At 52.5% G+C, this 16,968-nt stretch overlaps 1 protein-coding gene across 6 annotated transcripts in view; it reads left to right on the top strand.

Moving 5' to 3' along the window:
- Positions 1 to 16,968, top strand: part of ERG (ETS transcription factor ERG) — a 222,957-nt gene that overhangs the window by 115,365 nt on the left and 90,624 nt on the right. For 2 of the 6 annotated variants that reach the window (XM_059686461.1, XM_059686460.1), the window contains exon 1: positions 10,790 to 11,223. The exons of 2 other annotated variants lie outside the window; for them this stretch is intronic. In XM_059686461.1, the coding sequence (XP_059542444.1) occupies positions 11,137 to 11,223 (87 nt within the window). In that variant the 5' untranslated portion in view covers positions 10,790 to 11,136. Of the gene's footprint in view, positions 1 to 10,584; positions 10,770 to 10,789; positions 11,224 to 16,968 lie in introns of those variants that run through there. 2 more of the 6 variants (XM_059686459.1, XM_059686456.1) reach the window with 2 other exon arrangements.

The raw sequence follows: 16,968 nt of genomic DNA, 5'->3' as shown, positions 1-16,968 counted from the left end.
CCCTCTGAATGAGGAAACTTCTGGTGGCGTCCCAGTCGCCGCTCGCTGCGTGGCGAGTCACTCCAAACGGACTGGCTTCACGGCACAGTGACCATGTTATTCCTCGTTCCTTGTGGGTCCCGGGTGACCGGGCTGCCGTAGGCATATTTTGCTCAGGGTCTCAGAGACGGTTGCAGTCAAGTGGTGGTTGGGGCTGGAGTCATCTGGAAGGTTCCTTCACTCCCAGCTCTGGGGGTGGTGCTGGCTGTTGGCTGGACGGGCGGCTGGAACACCTGCAGGTGGCCTCCCCGTGTGGCTTGGGCTTCCTCCCGGCATGGCGGCGCGGTGGGAGCGTGCTGTTTCCAGGAACGCCAGGTGGGCGCTGTCTCACCTGCACAGGTCGCCTTGGAAGTCACAGTGCTTAGCTTGTGCTGTGGTCACAGGCCCATCCGGCTTCGAGGAGTGGGAACACGGGCCCCCGTTTTTGATGGCGACCCTGTCAGCGTCACCTTGTAAGGAGGGAGAATGTGGCAGGAAATCTTATTGGGCCCTGGGTGCTCGGGCAAGTGTGTCGACATGCAGTGAGCCTGCCAGCCTCATGGTTGGCAGCCAGTGCATGGAAAGCAACCCAGTGGCTGAAATAGTTTAGCTGGAAATCATTTTAGTCAGTGTTGCTTTGGAAAATTGTAAGGGCTCGGTAATACACAGAGGGGAGCTGTTTTATTTTGAAATTCCAGCAAGTCTGCTATGAATGCATCATGCTGCAGGCAACATAGAGGTCATCTACTCATTCATTCATTCATTCATTCACTCAGTTGCTCATTCATTATTTTTTTCATTGAATATCCACTCACTGCCAGGTCCTGTTAGGTCAGTTATTGGGTGGAAAATTCCATAACATCTAGAGTCGGGAAGTCTCTTAGAGACCATTTGCCTTCTTCACTCCCCAGTGCCTTGATCTGGGAAAATTGCTGAAGAAAGTCACCTCTAAAGTTACCCAGTGCTGGTGGCCTGGACACTTGGGAGAGGAGCTGGCAGACTGTTGGGGGAAGGGGCACGGTGGTGAGGCAGATGGCCAGCCTCTCTTTCTCTGAATTTATCCATCCATCCATCCATCCATCCATCCCTGCCTGTCTATCTATCCATTCATTTATCTTCATCTTCATCATCACCATCATCGTTTATTATGTGTGTGTGATGGGGGAGGCATGGGTGGCTCCCAGCTTCAGTACCAGCTTTCTTCTTAATTTTGAGTGAAGCTCTTCTCAGGAATTGGTCAGCAAGCAGTTGAAAACCAGGTGACAGGCATAGGTGCTGGGCACATTCTGTTCAGAAGTGAGGAACGAGGTGTGTTCTGGGTACCGTTGGCCCTGGCCACACCTCCTCAGGTGAGCACAGAGGGCTTGGGACCGTCCCAAGGCCTCTCAGTGTCAGATGTTCCTCCCCCATCTTGGTGGAGTCTCAGGTTCAAGTCAGACTTTGGGCCCTTGTGGGTATGTCCTGGGCTGGCCACTGTCCTTCCCCCGTGTTCCAGGGGCCGGCCTCAGGGACATGCCTGCTCACTTGATTGACTCACTCAGCAAATGCTTGCCGAGTGCCCGCCCCATGACAGCCCTGGGGGCTGCGGGGGTTTGCTGCGGTCAGCCTGAGATGAACCTGCAGAGTCCTCTCCTTTTACACATGGACTATGGCGTGGGAGTAGGAGACTTTGGGACTATGGCGTGGGAGTAGGAGACTTTGGGACTACGGCGTGGGAGTAGGAGACTTTGGGACTACGGCGTGGGAGTAGGAGACTTTGGGACTACGGCGTGGGAGTAGGAGACTTTGGGACTATGGCGTGGGAGTAGGAGACTTTGGGTCACTGAGCAGGTGAGGGTGAAGCCAGGCTGAGACCTCGCCATCCGAGCCCAGGCCTCGGACCAGGATGCTGCCATGGGCTCATCCTCTGAGGTGGTCCCCAGCCTCCCACCCCCGGGACGTTCGTGTCCTACACTTGCCGACTAGGAGTTAGCTGCGCACTCACCCTCCGTTGCCACCTAAGCCAGCCGGTCACGGCGGGGCTGGTGTGCGGAGCCTGGCATCACCTTTCTCTCCCGCCAGTCTCTGATGGGGAGCTGCGTCCCCGGGAGCTGGGCAGAGTCCACAGCGCCTCGTCCCAACCGATTACTCTGTGCCATTGGCGTGCCTGGTATCGCTTGTTTCCCTTTAAGAACCCGTGTTCTTCCAGCTCTTGTTTCTGGACCTACAGTCCCTGGACCTACAGGGACTGGCGCTGAGGCCGGCATTGGCAGACCATCAGATGGAATGGGGTTCTGATTGTCCTTCTGTGAGCACACTGAACTTGAACCTCTGCCCTGAGGGCAGGGACGGAGGAAAACACGTCACCGACCGCATGGCCATTGCCCACACCCCGCCCACACAGCCAGGGACACAAGCAAACGGCGGTCACCCACTGACCCCACGCGGCCTCGGTGTGGGGACCAGAGCGCCAGGGAGGAGAGGAAACGCTGCAGATATGTGTAAGTACCGGTAAGGGCGGAGAGAGAAAAGTTGCCAAATCAGACACCTCTGAGGTTTTGCAAACATTTCCAGGGCACTGCATTTTGCGTTCAGTGTTTAACCTGTTGATGTCGGTGTAACTGCAGAATTATTTTCAAGAAAGCTCTCATATTTTGTTCTAAAGCTTATTTAATTCCATATATAATATATATATATATATATATATATATATATATATATATAAATGTTGTATGCCCTTATTATTAGTGATGCTCTCTAGGCATACCCCATGCTACACCTTTCTTTATCCTTACATAAATAGACATTTATGTATTTTATATACAGGGTGTGGCAAAAGTAGGTTTACAGTTGTTCATATGGAAAATAAAGACTAAACTGTGTTTGGTGTACTCCCAACTGTAACCCTAATTTTATCCCCCCTGTAATACACACACACACACACACACACACACACGCACGCACATATATATACACACACATATGTTATATATACACACATATATATGTTACATATATACACACACACCATATATATGTTATGTGTGTGTGTGTGTGTGTGTGTGTGTATGTAATTGATTTTAGAGAGAAGAAGAAAGAGAGAGAAACAGCAACATGAGAGAGAAACATTGATCGGTTGCCGCCCGTCCGTGCCCTGACGGGTTGAACCCATATCCTTTGGGTGTATGAGGTAGTGATCCAACCAGTTGAGCCACCTGGCCAGAGCTACGCCATTTTTTAAATACGAGGAAGTACTTCCAAGCCCCCTTCACACACCGTGTGCAGTGTGACCCGTGCTCTTCAGCTCTCGTGTCTGGACCTACAATGCCTGCGCTGAGGCCAGCGCCTGGCGCTGAGGCCGGCATTGTCTGCAGAGAGAACAATGCTCTCAAAACGGATCTGGCGATTCGATGGAGCGCGCACTGGGGACGCATCCAGCCACTGAGAGTTGCTGATAAGTGGGATATCTGCTGGGTTTTGAAGTTATTCACTGTGGGGTAGAACAAGTACACAAGCTGCATGGTCACATCTCGCCCAGAAAAAACGATGCCTTTAGCCTGGTGTGAGACCTGCACCGTCGCATCCTTCCTTATGCTCCATATGAGGAACAGTGGGCACTTTTGGGAAACAGCTTCTACTTTATGAAATTTGGGCTTTAATTCTAATGGGTAAAACTGAGACTCATAATAGAAGCTCCAGAAATGTAAAGACAAGAGTGAGGCGTCCGCAGTCCCCTCTAAGGGCCTCTAGGGGACCCTTAGCGCCCTCTAGTGACAGCAATGCAAGCCGCTCCCAGGGAATTCCCTGCCGCCTGCTGTCCCCCTGGCCGGTGACCCAGTAGGGCACTGCTTCGGCCAGCAGGGGGTTGTTTCCTGCAGCCCTGCCCCGGCAGGATGAGTTTTGTGGCTGTGAGTAAAGGATACAGTCACAGGCACTCGCAAACGGTGCAAAGTCGCGGTGACTATATGTTAAGAGGGAGCATCTCCGTGTCTCCCCCCCCTCCCCCCCTCCCGGGAACTCGGGGACTTGTACTGGGATTAGGTGAAAGGTGAATTAATCTTCGTCAGAGCTTCGATTCCACTCAGCATGTTCACACAGGATTAAACGCACAGATGAACGGTGACCTGGGCGGAGCTGGGCTCCTTGATTTGAACTGCACTTCATCTAAAGCTCCTCTACCTCCTTATGCAGAAGGGGAGGTACAATATGGAGAGAGGACAGTGCAGAGGGGACAGGGCAGAGGGGACAATATAGAGAGGGACAGTGCAGAGGGGACAGTGCAGGGGGAACAGCGCAGGGGGGGAGGGCAGGGGGGACAGCGCATGGGGGAGAGGGCAGGGGGGACAGCGCAGGGGGGAGAGAGGGCAGGGGGGACAGTGCAGGGGGGAGAGAGGGCAGGGGGGACAGTGCAGGGAGGAGAGGGCAGGGGGGACAGCGCAGGGGGGACAGCGCAGGGGGGACAGGGCAGGGGGCACAGCGCAGGGGGGACAGGGCAGGGGGGACAGGGCAGGGGGGACTGCGCAGGGGGGATAGCGCAGGGGGGAGAGGGCAGGGGGGACAGCGCAGGGGGGAGAGGGCAGGGGGGACAGCGCAGGGGGGACAGCGCAGGGGGGAGAGGGCAGGGGGGACAGCGCAGGGGGGAGAGGGCAGGGGGGACAGCGCAGGGGGGACAGCGCAGGGGGGAGAGGGCAGGGGGGACAGCGCAGGGGGGAGAGGGCAGGGGGGACAGCGCAGGGGGGAGAGGGCAGGGGGGGCAGCGCAGGGGGGACAGCGCAGCGGGGCGATGGCGCGGGGGGGGGGAGGGAAGGGGGGACGGCGCAGGGGGGACAGTGCAGGGGGGGCAGCGTTGGGGGGAGAGGGCTGGCGGGACGGCGCAGGGGGGACAGTGCCGGGGGGGACAGTGCAGGGGGGACAGGGCAGAGGGGACAGTGCAGCGGGGTGGGGGGCAGTGCGTGGGGGCCATTTCAGCAGCTCCATGGCGGACTGTCACTTCCTGGCTCAGGTGGGGTAGGTGCCAGCTGGTGCTCCTGCGGATGGAAATGCGTTTAAGAGGATCCTCTCGCTCCTGGGCCTCGTTTCTGAGTTCTCTGTGGGAGAAGCCAGTGAGCAAATACATAAGCGCATGCAGGATGCGGAGGGAAAGGCGCGTCCATCGCAGACGGACGGACAGCAGCCTCTGTGGCACGGGCAGCGCATCTTCAATCCCGGGTTCTGGGCCGGTCCTGTCACTTGCTGACGCTGTAGTGCAATTGCTTATCTTCCCTGAAGAAGGAGTGTGTCTATTTTTAAAAATGAGTTTATAAAATATTACTGATTAAGACAGAAATAAACATTGATGTCCAATATCTTACCAATGAGATCGATGCATGCAAGAAACACATTACAGTCTGACTAGTGGTCCAGATGGAAGTTAATTTCAGCGGCCCCAGGTGACTTCTCAGGGTGGCCGGGGATGGTGTCTGAGGACGGGAACTAGACACAGGGGTCCAGATCTGAGCAGGGGACGGAGGAGCAGGACACTAGGCAGGGTGCACCCCCAAATCCTGGGCCAGGGACGCTGGAACAAGCCCGTGGCGCCCTGTGGCAGTCAGGTGAGTCTCACCTCGCTCTCTGTGTGCCCTGCTGTATGGACACAGACCTTCACATGCATTCAGTGGTTCCCAGATGGAATGGCGTGGCCAAGAAGTAGGTTTACGGTGGCCCGTGAGGAAGAGAACGCAGCAGTTAATGAGTGATAATGCAGGAGTGAACTGTGTCTCGCGTCCTCACGGCTGTAAACTTGCTGTTGCCCACTTCTGTACGCAGCAGCGTGATCATCCACACAGGCAGGTCTGCAGGTTTCTTTCCTCTGATCGGCTGGGTCAGAATCAGTACTCTGCTCTCGGGGTATTCTTTAAAGCAGGGGTCCTCAAACTACGGCCCGCCAGCCACATGCAAATACAAATATTGTATTTGTTCCCATTTTGTTTTTTTTTTTACTTCAAAATAAGATATGTGCAGTGTGCATAGGAATTTGTTCATAGTTTTTTTTTAAAACTATAGTCCGGCCCTCTAACAGTCTGAGGGACAGTGAACTGGCCCCCTGTTTAAAAAGTTTGAGGACCCCAGCAGTGACCAGTCTCCACAGGCAGAATCCCGGTCCCGGGTCAGCCTCCTGCACGTCTGGAGGCACGTGGGATGGGAGGAGCCGAGCGGCGACACTGGAGACGTGAGCGACGCTTCGGAAACCGTGTTCATGGAGGCCGTTGCTCCACGGCGGCTCTGAGCCGGGCTGACACGCGCCTCGCAGCGAGGGAAGTTGCGCCGGGGTGTTGAGAAGCTGGGGACGGAGGGTGTGATAATTTCCTCCGTTTCCACGCGCTCAGAGCAGCCCAGGTGCTGAGGAGCATTCACCGCCAGAGACGGTGGTGAAACAGTAGTTATTCACATTGTAATTGGATTATTGCTTCATGCGGGGCTGGGAGGGTATCTCACACACACACACACACACACACACACACACACACACACACACACACACGGTCTTACCCAAGGGCGTGCAGCTGCGCTCACAAAGTCTGCTTTGAACAGAGAAACAGCTGGCCCTAGCTGGTGTGGCTCAGTGGATAGAACATCGGCCTGTGGACGGAAGAGTCCCAGGTTCGATTCCCGTCAAGGGCACTTGCCCGGGTTGCGGGCTCCATCCCCAGTAGGGCGTGTGCAGGAGGCAGCCCGTCAGCGATTCTCTCTCAGCACTGATGCTGCCATCTCTCTCCCTCTCCCTTCCTCTCTGAAATCCATAAAAACCTATTTAAAAAGCAAACAGAGAACAAAAACACAACACCAGAGAAACGGCCCCTAAGGAGGGAGCAGTGGGTGACGGGGGGCTGGGCGTGCCCCGCGCTGCCTGCCCTCCGCAGGTCCCCGTGGCCGCGGGTGGAAAAGTCCCGCGGAGGATGGAGATTTCCACGGCGCGGCCGGTCCAGGTGCCCGGTCCTTATCTGCGGTCTCAGGAGGTCTTGGCACGAGGCCCTGGGGCGTCCTCCTCGCAGGAATCTCATGAATAATCCACACGTTCTACGTTTTCAGATCCATGTGTCACCGTAGGAACAATACGCCGCCCTCTGCTCCCATTGTTTTGCCCTTAAAAAGTCTGGGTGTCACGGGCCGGTCCCAGCCTCCGCAGTTTTGATGTGTGTGGAATGTGAGTTGATTCACAGACTTCCTGGCTGCTAGCCTGACCTCCCGGCACCCAGTGACTGGACAAAGCCCTGTCACCCTGCTTCCTAGTGCCGCCGGCGCACCTGGCGTGGAGAAGGCCCTTCATCGGTATTGACGGGGCGGGTGAATGCGGAGGGAGGACCGTCAGGAAGCACAGGTGTCTCCTGGCGTCTTACTGCCGTTAATAAGGATTAATGGCAGACAGGCAAGGATTGTGCAGTTGGGTGTGCACACACACAGAGGCTGACAACTACGGGGATCCTGTGCTAACATGATACAGATATTTACAAAGAACATAGAAACTTACGTTACTGACATACGTTTACGTTAAACTGTAATGTATGTTTGTTGTAAAGGTTTTGAAAATATAGACGAACCAGCCTGGCTGGCGTGGCTCAGTGGTTGAGCATCGATCCATGAACCAGGAGGTCACGGTTCGAATCCTGGTCAGGCCACGTGCTTAGGTTGTGGGCTCGATCCCCAGTGTGGGGCGTGCAGGAGGCAGCTGATCAATGATTCTCTCTCATCATTGATGCTTCTATCCCCCTCTCCCTCTCCCTTCCTCTCTGAAATCAGTAAAGACATTAAAAAAAGAAGAAGAGGTGGAGGACAGTCGATGCAGACACACATTGTCTCCCTTGGTGCCAGGTAGGGGGATAGCAGACCTGGTTGTAACGGAGCTCCCACTGTGGGGGCATCAGGCTTCCGTTAGCTGCCTGCTGTCAGCTCCCTCCGCAGAAATGAAGTGGGATTAAAAGTAGCACCTTTTTAAAAAATGCATATTTTTATTGACTTCAGGACTCTGCATTAAATATTTGGAGACTACTAGCCTGGAATGCTGTGGTGCCGTTCTGGGGCTCAGCAGTTATTCTCTTTGAAGATGGTGAGAATCAGTCAAACATTGCACCATCCGGAAGGAAGATTTGTTTTTTTACGATTCATTATCTCAAAATTAGCTTCTTCTGAGATCACTTTTTAAGTTGATATACATTTTAAAAATCAGACATAATGAAATGTATGGATATGAATTCAGGAAACCAATCAAATAATAGTACCTGGTTATATATTTTTTCTTTATTCTTATTAAAGAATAAAAACACACACACGTCTATGCATTTTACACGAATACACATGCCCATGCATTTTGCCTCAATTAGAGAGAAAACACAGAGCCAGTGATGTACATGACCCCAGCAGGTGGAGTAACTGGGTGAAGTGAGGATATTCAGAGTGCTTTGCATTATTTTGTGACTTTTCTGTAAGTTTAAATTATGTTCAAATAGAGAGTTTAAAACATGTCATTGTTCAACCGAGAAGTAGTTCCCATCGGAATGCCAGGGCTTCCTGCTGCCGAAGCCAAGGGCTTGGAAATTAACCAGGTCAGGGTGATGGGACCACGTGGAAGTTTCTTCCATGGCAATGGCGTTGGCAAAGGGGTCCTCCTGAAGGAGTTATCCTACTTAAGGCTGCTTCCTGAGAATCCACACTAGAGCCCTGCCTGTGTGGGTACCACAGGCGACACTTGAAATTGATGCTTCCTGGGAGAGCAAACAAGGAGCCTTGTAGGGGTGGGGGTGGGGGAGGTGAGAGGGGGGTGGGGGAGGTGAGAGGGGGGTGGGGGAGGTGAGAGGGGGGCGGGGGAGGTGAGAGGGGGGTGGGGGAGGTGAGAGGGGGCGGGGCGTTTTGCTCAGTGCTCCAGACCCAGCCAGTGGATCAGGATAAAACAACTCAGTGCTTTGAAATTTCAGTGGAAACAAAGTCTTAATCAGCCCGCCACCATCTCCTTCATTGTTCAGAGATGAAAAGGGCGGAAGTCCACGTCTCTTCAAACCATGGGTGCTGGGAATGTGTCAGGTTGTGATTCTTACGCAGACCGAGACTTATTTTCTCTTTAGTTTTTCTTCCTTTGTGTCTTTATGTCTTTCACTTTCTCCTTGGTCTCTGCTTTCTTTCTTGCCTTCCCTCCACCCTTCTTTCCTTTCTTCCTTCTTCCCTCCTTCTCCGCACTCCTCCCCTGCTCAGTCTATCCTTACCCTGAGTGGGGCAATCGTGGGACAACAAAAGCCGCACGAGCTCAGGCAGTTGATGGAGCCCTGACACACGCAGGCCCGGAATCTGAGTGAAATCAGCTCGCTGGACATGCGCCCCCGAGACCAGGCGCTGCCCGTGACTCCGGGCCCGGTCCATTGTGTCCTGTGGGCCCCTGTAGAGACCACACCTCTTGACTGGGCCAGCTTTCATGTAGCCAGATTCAAAGCAAAATGTTGATTCTTCCAGAGAACGAGTAATTTCCTGAAAATGAGTACTTAAAGGCCTGCCGTCCTCCAAGGAATGTCCAGGCCTACCCGAGCTGGACTTCCTTCGGGTGGAAAACGGACGCGTGGCCCTGCACTTTCGGGTCCTGAAACACTGGCTCAGGCCCTGCAGGGCACGTCTGTGGGCAAGAGGGCCGGCGGGTCTGCATCTGAGGTGCGTCCGGGTGGAACCAGCTCTCTGCCATGTTAGAAAGTGTTCATCATGATTTTAGTTATTTGCATTTTATTTTTTCTACTTTCTTATTTTTAAATAAATTTTTATTGATTTCAGAGAGAGAGAGAGAGAGAGAGAGAGACATCAGTGACGAGAGAAAATCATTGATTGGCTGCCTCCTGCACTGCCCCACACAGGGGATGGAGCCCGCAACCCAGGCATGTGCCCTGACTGGGAATCAAACCGGGACCTTCTGATTCATAGGATGGTGCTCAACCACCGAGCGACGTTGGCCGGGCTAGTTATTTGTATTTTAAATAAATATTTGAGAACAAGGATTTGACAGGTTTATTTTTCTCTTTATTTCTCTAGCTTCCTTTAATTCTAGAGTCCTGGTGTTTTCAACGGGTTTATGGTGGAGCAAATAGAAATGGTGTGTTTGGAGGGAAAAAAAGAAGCGATTTTGGGCACTCCCCTGAGATGTGGACTACAGGAAAGTTGTTAAAAACCTGCAAGCCAGTGGCCATCATGGAACATCGCCCTGAAATAAGCTCTACCTGCACTTTCCTTTCGGGTGAAGGAAGGAGCAGAGGGCGGGCTCCGGCCCTGGTCCCAGTGGAGCGGCAGCTCCAGAGGTGGGGGCGGCGCAGGCCCGGCACCGGCAGCAGGTCCCCGAGGTGCCGGCGGCCCGTGTGAAGCCACGCGGAGTCCCGCCACATCTGCATCCTGCCTCGGCGCGGCCTGTCACACCGGCACGCCGGGTCACACCTGCTGTGGCCGCCCCAGTCCCAGGCAATGGATGCCCTTTTTTTTTTTAATTAAAAAAAAAATCTCCTGGCTGCATATCATCAAGAAAAACAACATTGTTTTCGGGGTCTCTTATCTCTCCACTCCCGAATATCCTGTTTCTTCGGGTTGGGCGGCCAGGACCAATAGAAAGCTCTTCCTGCCATTGGCTGACTTCATTTCCCAGACTTAGCACAATCTCATCCGCTCTAAACAACCTCATCCAAACTACTTTCTGGTCAGAGAGAAGCAATAATTATTATTAACATTGATTAGCGATCGATAAACGTGATTGCATTATGGCCAGCACGATTAAGGTAAGCAGAGGGTACCTTTTTGCTTGGCAGGAATCTTGCGCTTCTTGCTCTTTTCTCTGGTTTCCTTTATCAAGGCAGATAAGTGAGGATTGGGCAACACCCCCACGGCCACAATAGAGGACAACAAGATTTCCTTTGCACTGCCTAGTAAATTTCCTTTTTCCTACTCCAACCATCCGCAAGGCTTAAAAACTTCAAACTCAGAAAAAAATTGGGGTTTCTAAATTCACGGTGGCGTGGCCGTGGCGGACTTTCGCGAGGGCTTTTCGGAGCGCGTCTGAATTTTCCTGCTGCTTTCACTCTCCCTGCCGGTCCAGACGGGCGGCCATGGACCCGGAGCGGCTGGAGGGCAGGGTCCGGGACAAGGATGGGCCTGCGGACGCGGAGTTTTCGGATGCTCTGGGATGACGCCCGAGCATCAGGGTTGCCCGCCAGGCCCCGTGGAAGAGAAGAGGTCCCCGGCCAGCGGCTGCTGGGCATGGGACGGACATGCAAATGCTGGCTGGCTTTTTGGACCCTCCATGCTGAGAACGGAGTGTTCTCATAACGCAGGCGGTGGTAATTGGGTTTGCTGCGTTATGTGTCCGTCTTTAATAAAATGCCCACTTTTCTGTGCCCTGGGAGTAAACTTCCTTCTCGGCGATGTTTGCTTTGTGGGGGTGGGAGAGGCAGGCATGGCCTGTCCGTGCTCCGTGCTGGGGGCTGTGAGGTCTGATGTGTTTTCCTTGCAAACGTGCCTGGTGTCTAGTGCACAGAGATGGAGGTGGACGTGACTCTGTCGGTGGGAACCTAAGTGCGGCCTCACTCCTGGAAGTGAAATGGATGTCACTGTTAGTGCAAGCCAGCGGCATGGAGTCCGTGAGGTGCCAGGCTGTTAACATATGTTCCCGGCCACCGTGCCTTGGTGACGTTTGTAGAAACGAGAAAAGTCGCCCGAGAGGAGGAAAAAGATATAGCTTTTGGTGGCTGCGTGCCTTGTGTTCGCTGGCGTAGAGGTGAGAAGCATTCGGGTGTGTTTTCATCACCGGTTTTAGTTCCCTTGAAAGCGCATGAAAACGAAAGTTTGCCCAGAATCGGGCCCAGGCATTTTCAGAATTCCTCCTTGGTTCGGGGCTTTCTGTCATCTGAAATGCTTGTGTGAGAGGACTAGATGAACGCCCACCCTATGAACTGCATTTCAGAAGCGCCGTTCAGTTTTTACTCCTCAAGGTTGGTTTTATTTCTCCACGTACGTTCAGTAATACATCAGAATACGCATGCATCAGAGACTTTCGCCTTAGACAGACTTTTCTTCCTCCGGCTCCCGGGATGACAGCCTGCTGAAATGTAACTCACAGAGCGCAGTGGCGGAATTGGGGGTGGCGTGTGCTCCATTTCAGCTATATGAGTAGGAATTATTTTATTTTATAAGCCAGCATGCTACCCTCTTCATTTTATTTTCGCCCTTAATTAAGTCCCTATGTCACAGCAGTTAAAGCAGATACTCTTTGTCATCCTTGAATAGCTTGAGTGCGATTTTATGTGTGTTTGTGTGTTTCCAAAAGGCCGTGCAGTCAAGGACATGAAAATAACAGACCATCCTTCAGAATGTGGGTGCATTCGCAACACACACCAGTGTTACGCTTCTGAAGATCGGAAGCTGTTGTTGGAGCCGGAGCGTGTGTGGCTTTCAGAGCACATTGCGGGGCAGAGCTCCCACTTGTCTGGGGGACCACGCTCGCGGTCCCGTTTTATTGCACTGCGTTATCTGGTTATCTGTGGATTGTCTGCGTCTCAGGCTGACTTTTAAAATGACGTCAAGTGAATTCTTTTTAATCCGTTAAAACAGAATGGCCCCTCTTTATAGGCAACTTCCTCCAAGATAGGTTTCTGTTTGCCTTCCTGGGTAGAGTCAGGAGATGATTTTACTGACGTGCTTATAGGAACAGCCGTGGACCGCAGCTTTTATTACGCGAGTGCAAAGCTCCCATCGGCGTAGGGCAGGCTGAGGCTGTCCACCGGGTCTAGGACGCGGTCTTCCCTACAGGCGGTGCCAGGCTCACGCGCCCTGCGTATTCTGTTCTCTCAGTAAATAAACCAGTTGGTCCATTAAGTGCCAGAGGCGCTGCCTTTGTGATGTGGCTTTGTGATGGGGCATGGCACAGCTGAGGGGGTTTTGGCGTGACTCTCGGGCCCCGTGAGGCGTGATGACAAGCTGAATGTTCTGATGCCGCCTTTGTGACCCTCACCCTTCTTCCCCCGTGCTGGTTTGGAATCGGGAACACACTGTTTATGGGAAGAAGTAGAGGAATTTCAGGAGCTCATGTTTATCTCTCAGTGTTCCTGGATTTTGAGATCAGATTACGAGTTGTAATAAAGCACAAGGACATGGAGGGCGAGGTCCCCGCGTGCAGTTCACGGGTCAGTTTGGTTCTGCGCCTTCCCCCGCTGCCCCACAGAACCGCGCCCTGTTCTCCTGTAGACAGCAGGGCCCGGTCGCCCTGGGACTCTATTTGTGCTCCTGCTGGTATTGTTAATCCACCCCCAAGACTCCCCTGATCCTCTTCTTAAGCGGCAGGCCGCTTGGGAAGTCTGTTGCGGCCACGGTCCTCTCTCAGATGCTGCTTTTGCCTGGAGACGCTGCATCTAGTGAAAGTCTTGCTCTCCCCGGACTCCTTGGGTGGTCCAGGGACCCCGGTAACAGTCCCTGATTCTAGAGTTTAATGCAGCGGTTCTCAACCTGTGGGTCTCAACCCCTTTGGCGGTCGAACGACCCTTTCACAGGGGTCGCCTAAGACCATCCTGCATATCAGATATTTACATGACGATTCATAACAGGAGCAACATGACAGTGATGAAGTAGCAACGAAAATAATTTTATGGTTGGGTCACAACATGAGGAACTGTATTTAAAGGGCCAGGAGGTTGAGAACCACTGGTTTAATGGTCTGGAGTCTTTAAAAAAAAGGTGTGGGGGGGGGAATGTGGGGATTTTCCTTCATCCCAGCGACCTGGTGCTGAAGGAGGAGGAGAGCCCGCCCAGCACACAGCAGGCTCGGATCCCACAGGATATGGAAAGTTACCGCCGAGGCTTGATGAGGAAGCAGATATTACTGTTTCCAATCAGTTGTTTAGATGAGTCACTTTCTCTGATTTAACAGAGGTTGCCGGGTTTGATGGTCATTGCAACCTGCAGTGTTCATTTACAAACAGACAGCCCCTTTTACATACTGCATGCCTTGCACGGAGCAGGCGCGCGCTGATATCGGCTACTAGGCGTGAGCACAGAAAGTTATTGAAAAGCTAAGGGTTCTATGAAGAAAGTTCATCTCCTAGGGTTTTTAACAATATTTTATTGATTTTTCACAGGGAGGAAGGGAGAGGGATAGAGAGTTAGAAACATCGACGAGAGAGAAACATTGATCAGCTGCCTCCAGTGGGGATGTGCCCTTAACCAAGGTATATGCCCTTGACCGGAATCGAACCTGGGACCCTTGAGTCCGCAGGCTGATGCTCTATCCACTGAGCCAAACCGGTCAGGGCATCTCCTAGGGTTTTGATATGCTTAATAGCTCTGGGTGTATGGTTTTTGTCAACCCATCAGCTTATGTGGAATAAGAACCGTTTCATCTCTTGTTGGGGGGAGGGGTGGTCTGTGACAGTGGAAGGCATGGGACATGTAAGATGCCACCATCCTGCTCTGTGAGTACCAGACCCCCAGAGGAGGCCCTGGGAGTGGAATTCCAGGCCATTATTTCAGATGGCTTGCGGCGTGCGCGGCGTGCGCTGCGGCGTGGCTGGGGGGCACGGTTTGGTGTCTGAGCCCCTGTGCGCACTCATCCCGGGCATCTCACTCAGTGTCCTGGAGAGCGGATGGAGCCACTGAATTTGTGGATATTCTTTCCCATTAAGTACATTCATGTGGGACTGCCAGGCTCTCGGGGAATTTTCTGAACGCCGAATTATTTCTTAATTATATTTTCTTTAAAGTGATGATTTCACATTTTTTTTTTTTTTTTGCAAAACACACCTTTATTTAAAAGAAAACCCTCACAAACACACTCCTTTATACACTTGTTGGCGGCTCCTGAAAAAGCGCACAGAGAAATGAAGTGAATGAGGGAACAGCCGTTACCGATGCCTCCGGGGAAACCCTGCTCCTGACTCAGCCTCTGAACCAGCTCCCTCCTGGGAGCGCGGTCCCCAGCAGAGAACCCCACTGGCCCCAGCAGCTGGCGGGATGGCCGAGGCGGAGGGGACACAGGCTCCAGCCGCGGGGCAGCTGGGGTCGGAGCTGCCCTGGGTGTGAGGCCTCTGAGAGGAGGCAGTCCAGCCCCCAGGCCCTTCCAGCGCTAGGGGTGTGCTCGATGCTCGGCTGGGCAGGGTCTGCTCTCTAGAGCGAGGGGAGCCCCACCTGCTGCAGGGGGCTCATCCCTCCTTTGGTGAGGACAGGATGGAGGACAGCTGTCCTCTTTGCTTATCTTCTGTGGCCACAGACACACCTGCGTTTGAATCCGTACAGTCACGTGACCCCGGGCAAGGGACCTCACCTGTGTGACCTCAGTTTCCTCACCTGTGAAAGGGGATTTTAAAGGCTGTCCTGTCCTGGGCTGGTGCCAGTGAAGGCTGCAGAGCCTCTAGCACAGCGGTTCTCAACCTTCCTAATGCCGCGACCCTTTCATACAGTTCCTCATGTTGGTGTGACCCCCAACCATAAGATTATTTTCGTTGCTACTTCATAACTGTAATTTTGCTACTGTTATGAATCGTAATGTAAATATCTGATATGCAGGCTGTATTTTCATTGTTACAAATTGAACATAATTAAAGCATAGTGGTTAATCACAAAAACAATATGTAATTACATATGTGTTTTCCGATGGTCTTAGGCGACCCCTGTGAAAAGGTCATTCGACCCCCAAAAGGGGTCGCGACCCACAGGTTGAGAACCGCTGCTCTAGCAGGTGCTCAGCAGATGGCAGCTGCCGTAGGACAGTCCGTTCCTAAGAGATCGCACTGGCCTTCTGGCCGGGCTCTGAACTCTCTGCTGTTCCGTTGCCCTGCTTCAGCTGTGAGACCCAGAGCCCGCGGAGTTTAGCCTAAAGCTTTTGAAGAGGTAGACTAGCAGGTCCCTTCTGCATGTCGGGGCAGGCACACGAGCCTGGGAGGCCGCAGCCGGGGGAGGCCAGGAGGAAGGGGCCTGTGGTGTCCTGGAATAAGGGTGTGACAGGGCAGGTACCACAGTGGGCAGCGGTGGGCTCTGTGCTGAAGGAGGCAGAGCCTACGACGCCCCCTGTCCTGACTGGAGTGCTGCCAGTCCTTCTGTTCTCAGGAAAATGCACTTTGTTGAAAAATGCACTTTGTTGTTTTCTTAAATGAAAAAACATTAACAACATTATAAAGTCAATGCAAATTGCTCCTCATTCCAACCAGCCAGAGAAAATGACTAACATTTGGTGTGTCTGCCTACTGTGTGTTTCCCTCTGTCCTTCTGTCTACCTGTCTTGCTTTTCTCGGTTAACATTGTTTCACAAACATGTCCCCAGGTCACTCAAAATATTTGGTAAGGGTAAGCAGGCTTTTTATGCTTAATTATATTCCTTTTAAAAATAGTATTGTAATTTATTTAACTGACATCCTGTCGTGGGAAATAATATTGCTTTCGGTTTTCCACTGACTAGATTGCAGTTCAACCTCTGTCTAATTTTTTAAAACTCATTTTGTTAGTCCTGGGTCTTAAGGAAAGGAACTATTGGGCCAATGGGTATACATAATTTTTTAAGCCTCCGCCAAATTTAAATATTTGCCAATTAAAAAAAAAATTGGCCCATGTACTCTCTGGGAAGGCTGTACCAATTTCCAGCTCTTCCAGCCGTAGATGAGGCTGGTTTCTTTGTACTCGTAACAACTCTGGATATTTTCCCCCTTTGAATCGTTGCCACTCTGACCGGCAAAGCTGGAATCTCATTTCTATTTGTATTTCCTTAATTACAGGATTCCGTTACATTTTTGGACCATGAACCCCTTTTCGCAAGTGGCCACTGTGACCCCTGGGCCTTTTTCTTATTCATCCTTCCATTCCTTGTTTGATCAGACTTCTTTCCCACATCTTTCCCCTATTGAGCTTGGCTGGGGCATGTCGTATGAAGTTTAAGATCATTCCTCATTCTGTCCGCTCTCTCCCGCTTCGTTTCTTTCCTGTCAGCACATTCCCCTGGCA

The sequence above is a fragment of the Myotis daubentonii genome, chromosome 3 (genome assembly GCF_963259705.1).
Source record: "Myotis daubentonii chromosome 3, mMyoDau2.1, whole genome shotgun sequence".
Classification (NCBI taxonomy): Eukaryota; Metazoa; Chordata; class Mammalia; order Chiroptera; family Vespertilionidae; genus Myotis; species Myotis daubentonii.
The sequence above is the reverse complement of the archived record's forward strand: the minus strand, read 5'-3'. Positions and strand labels throughout refer to the sequence as shown.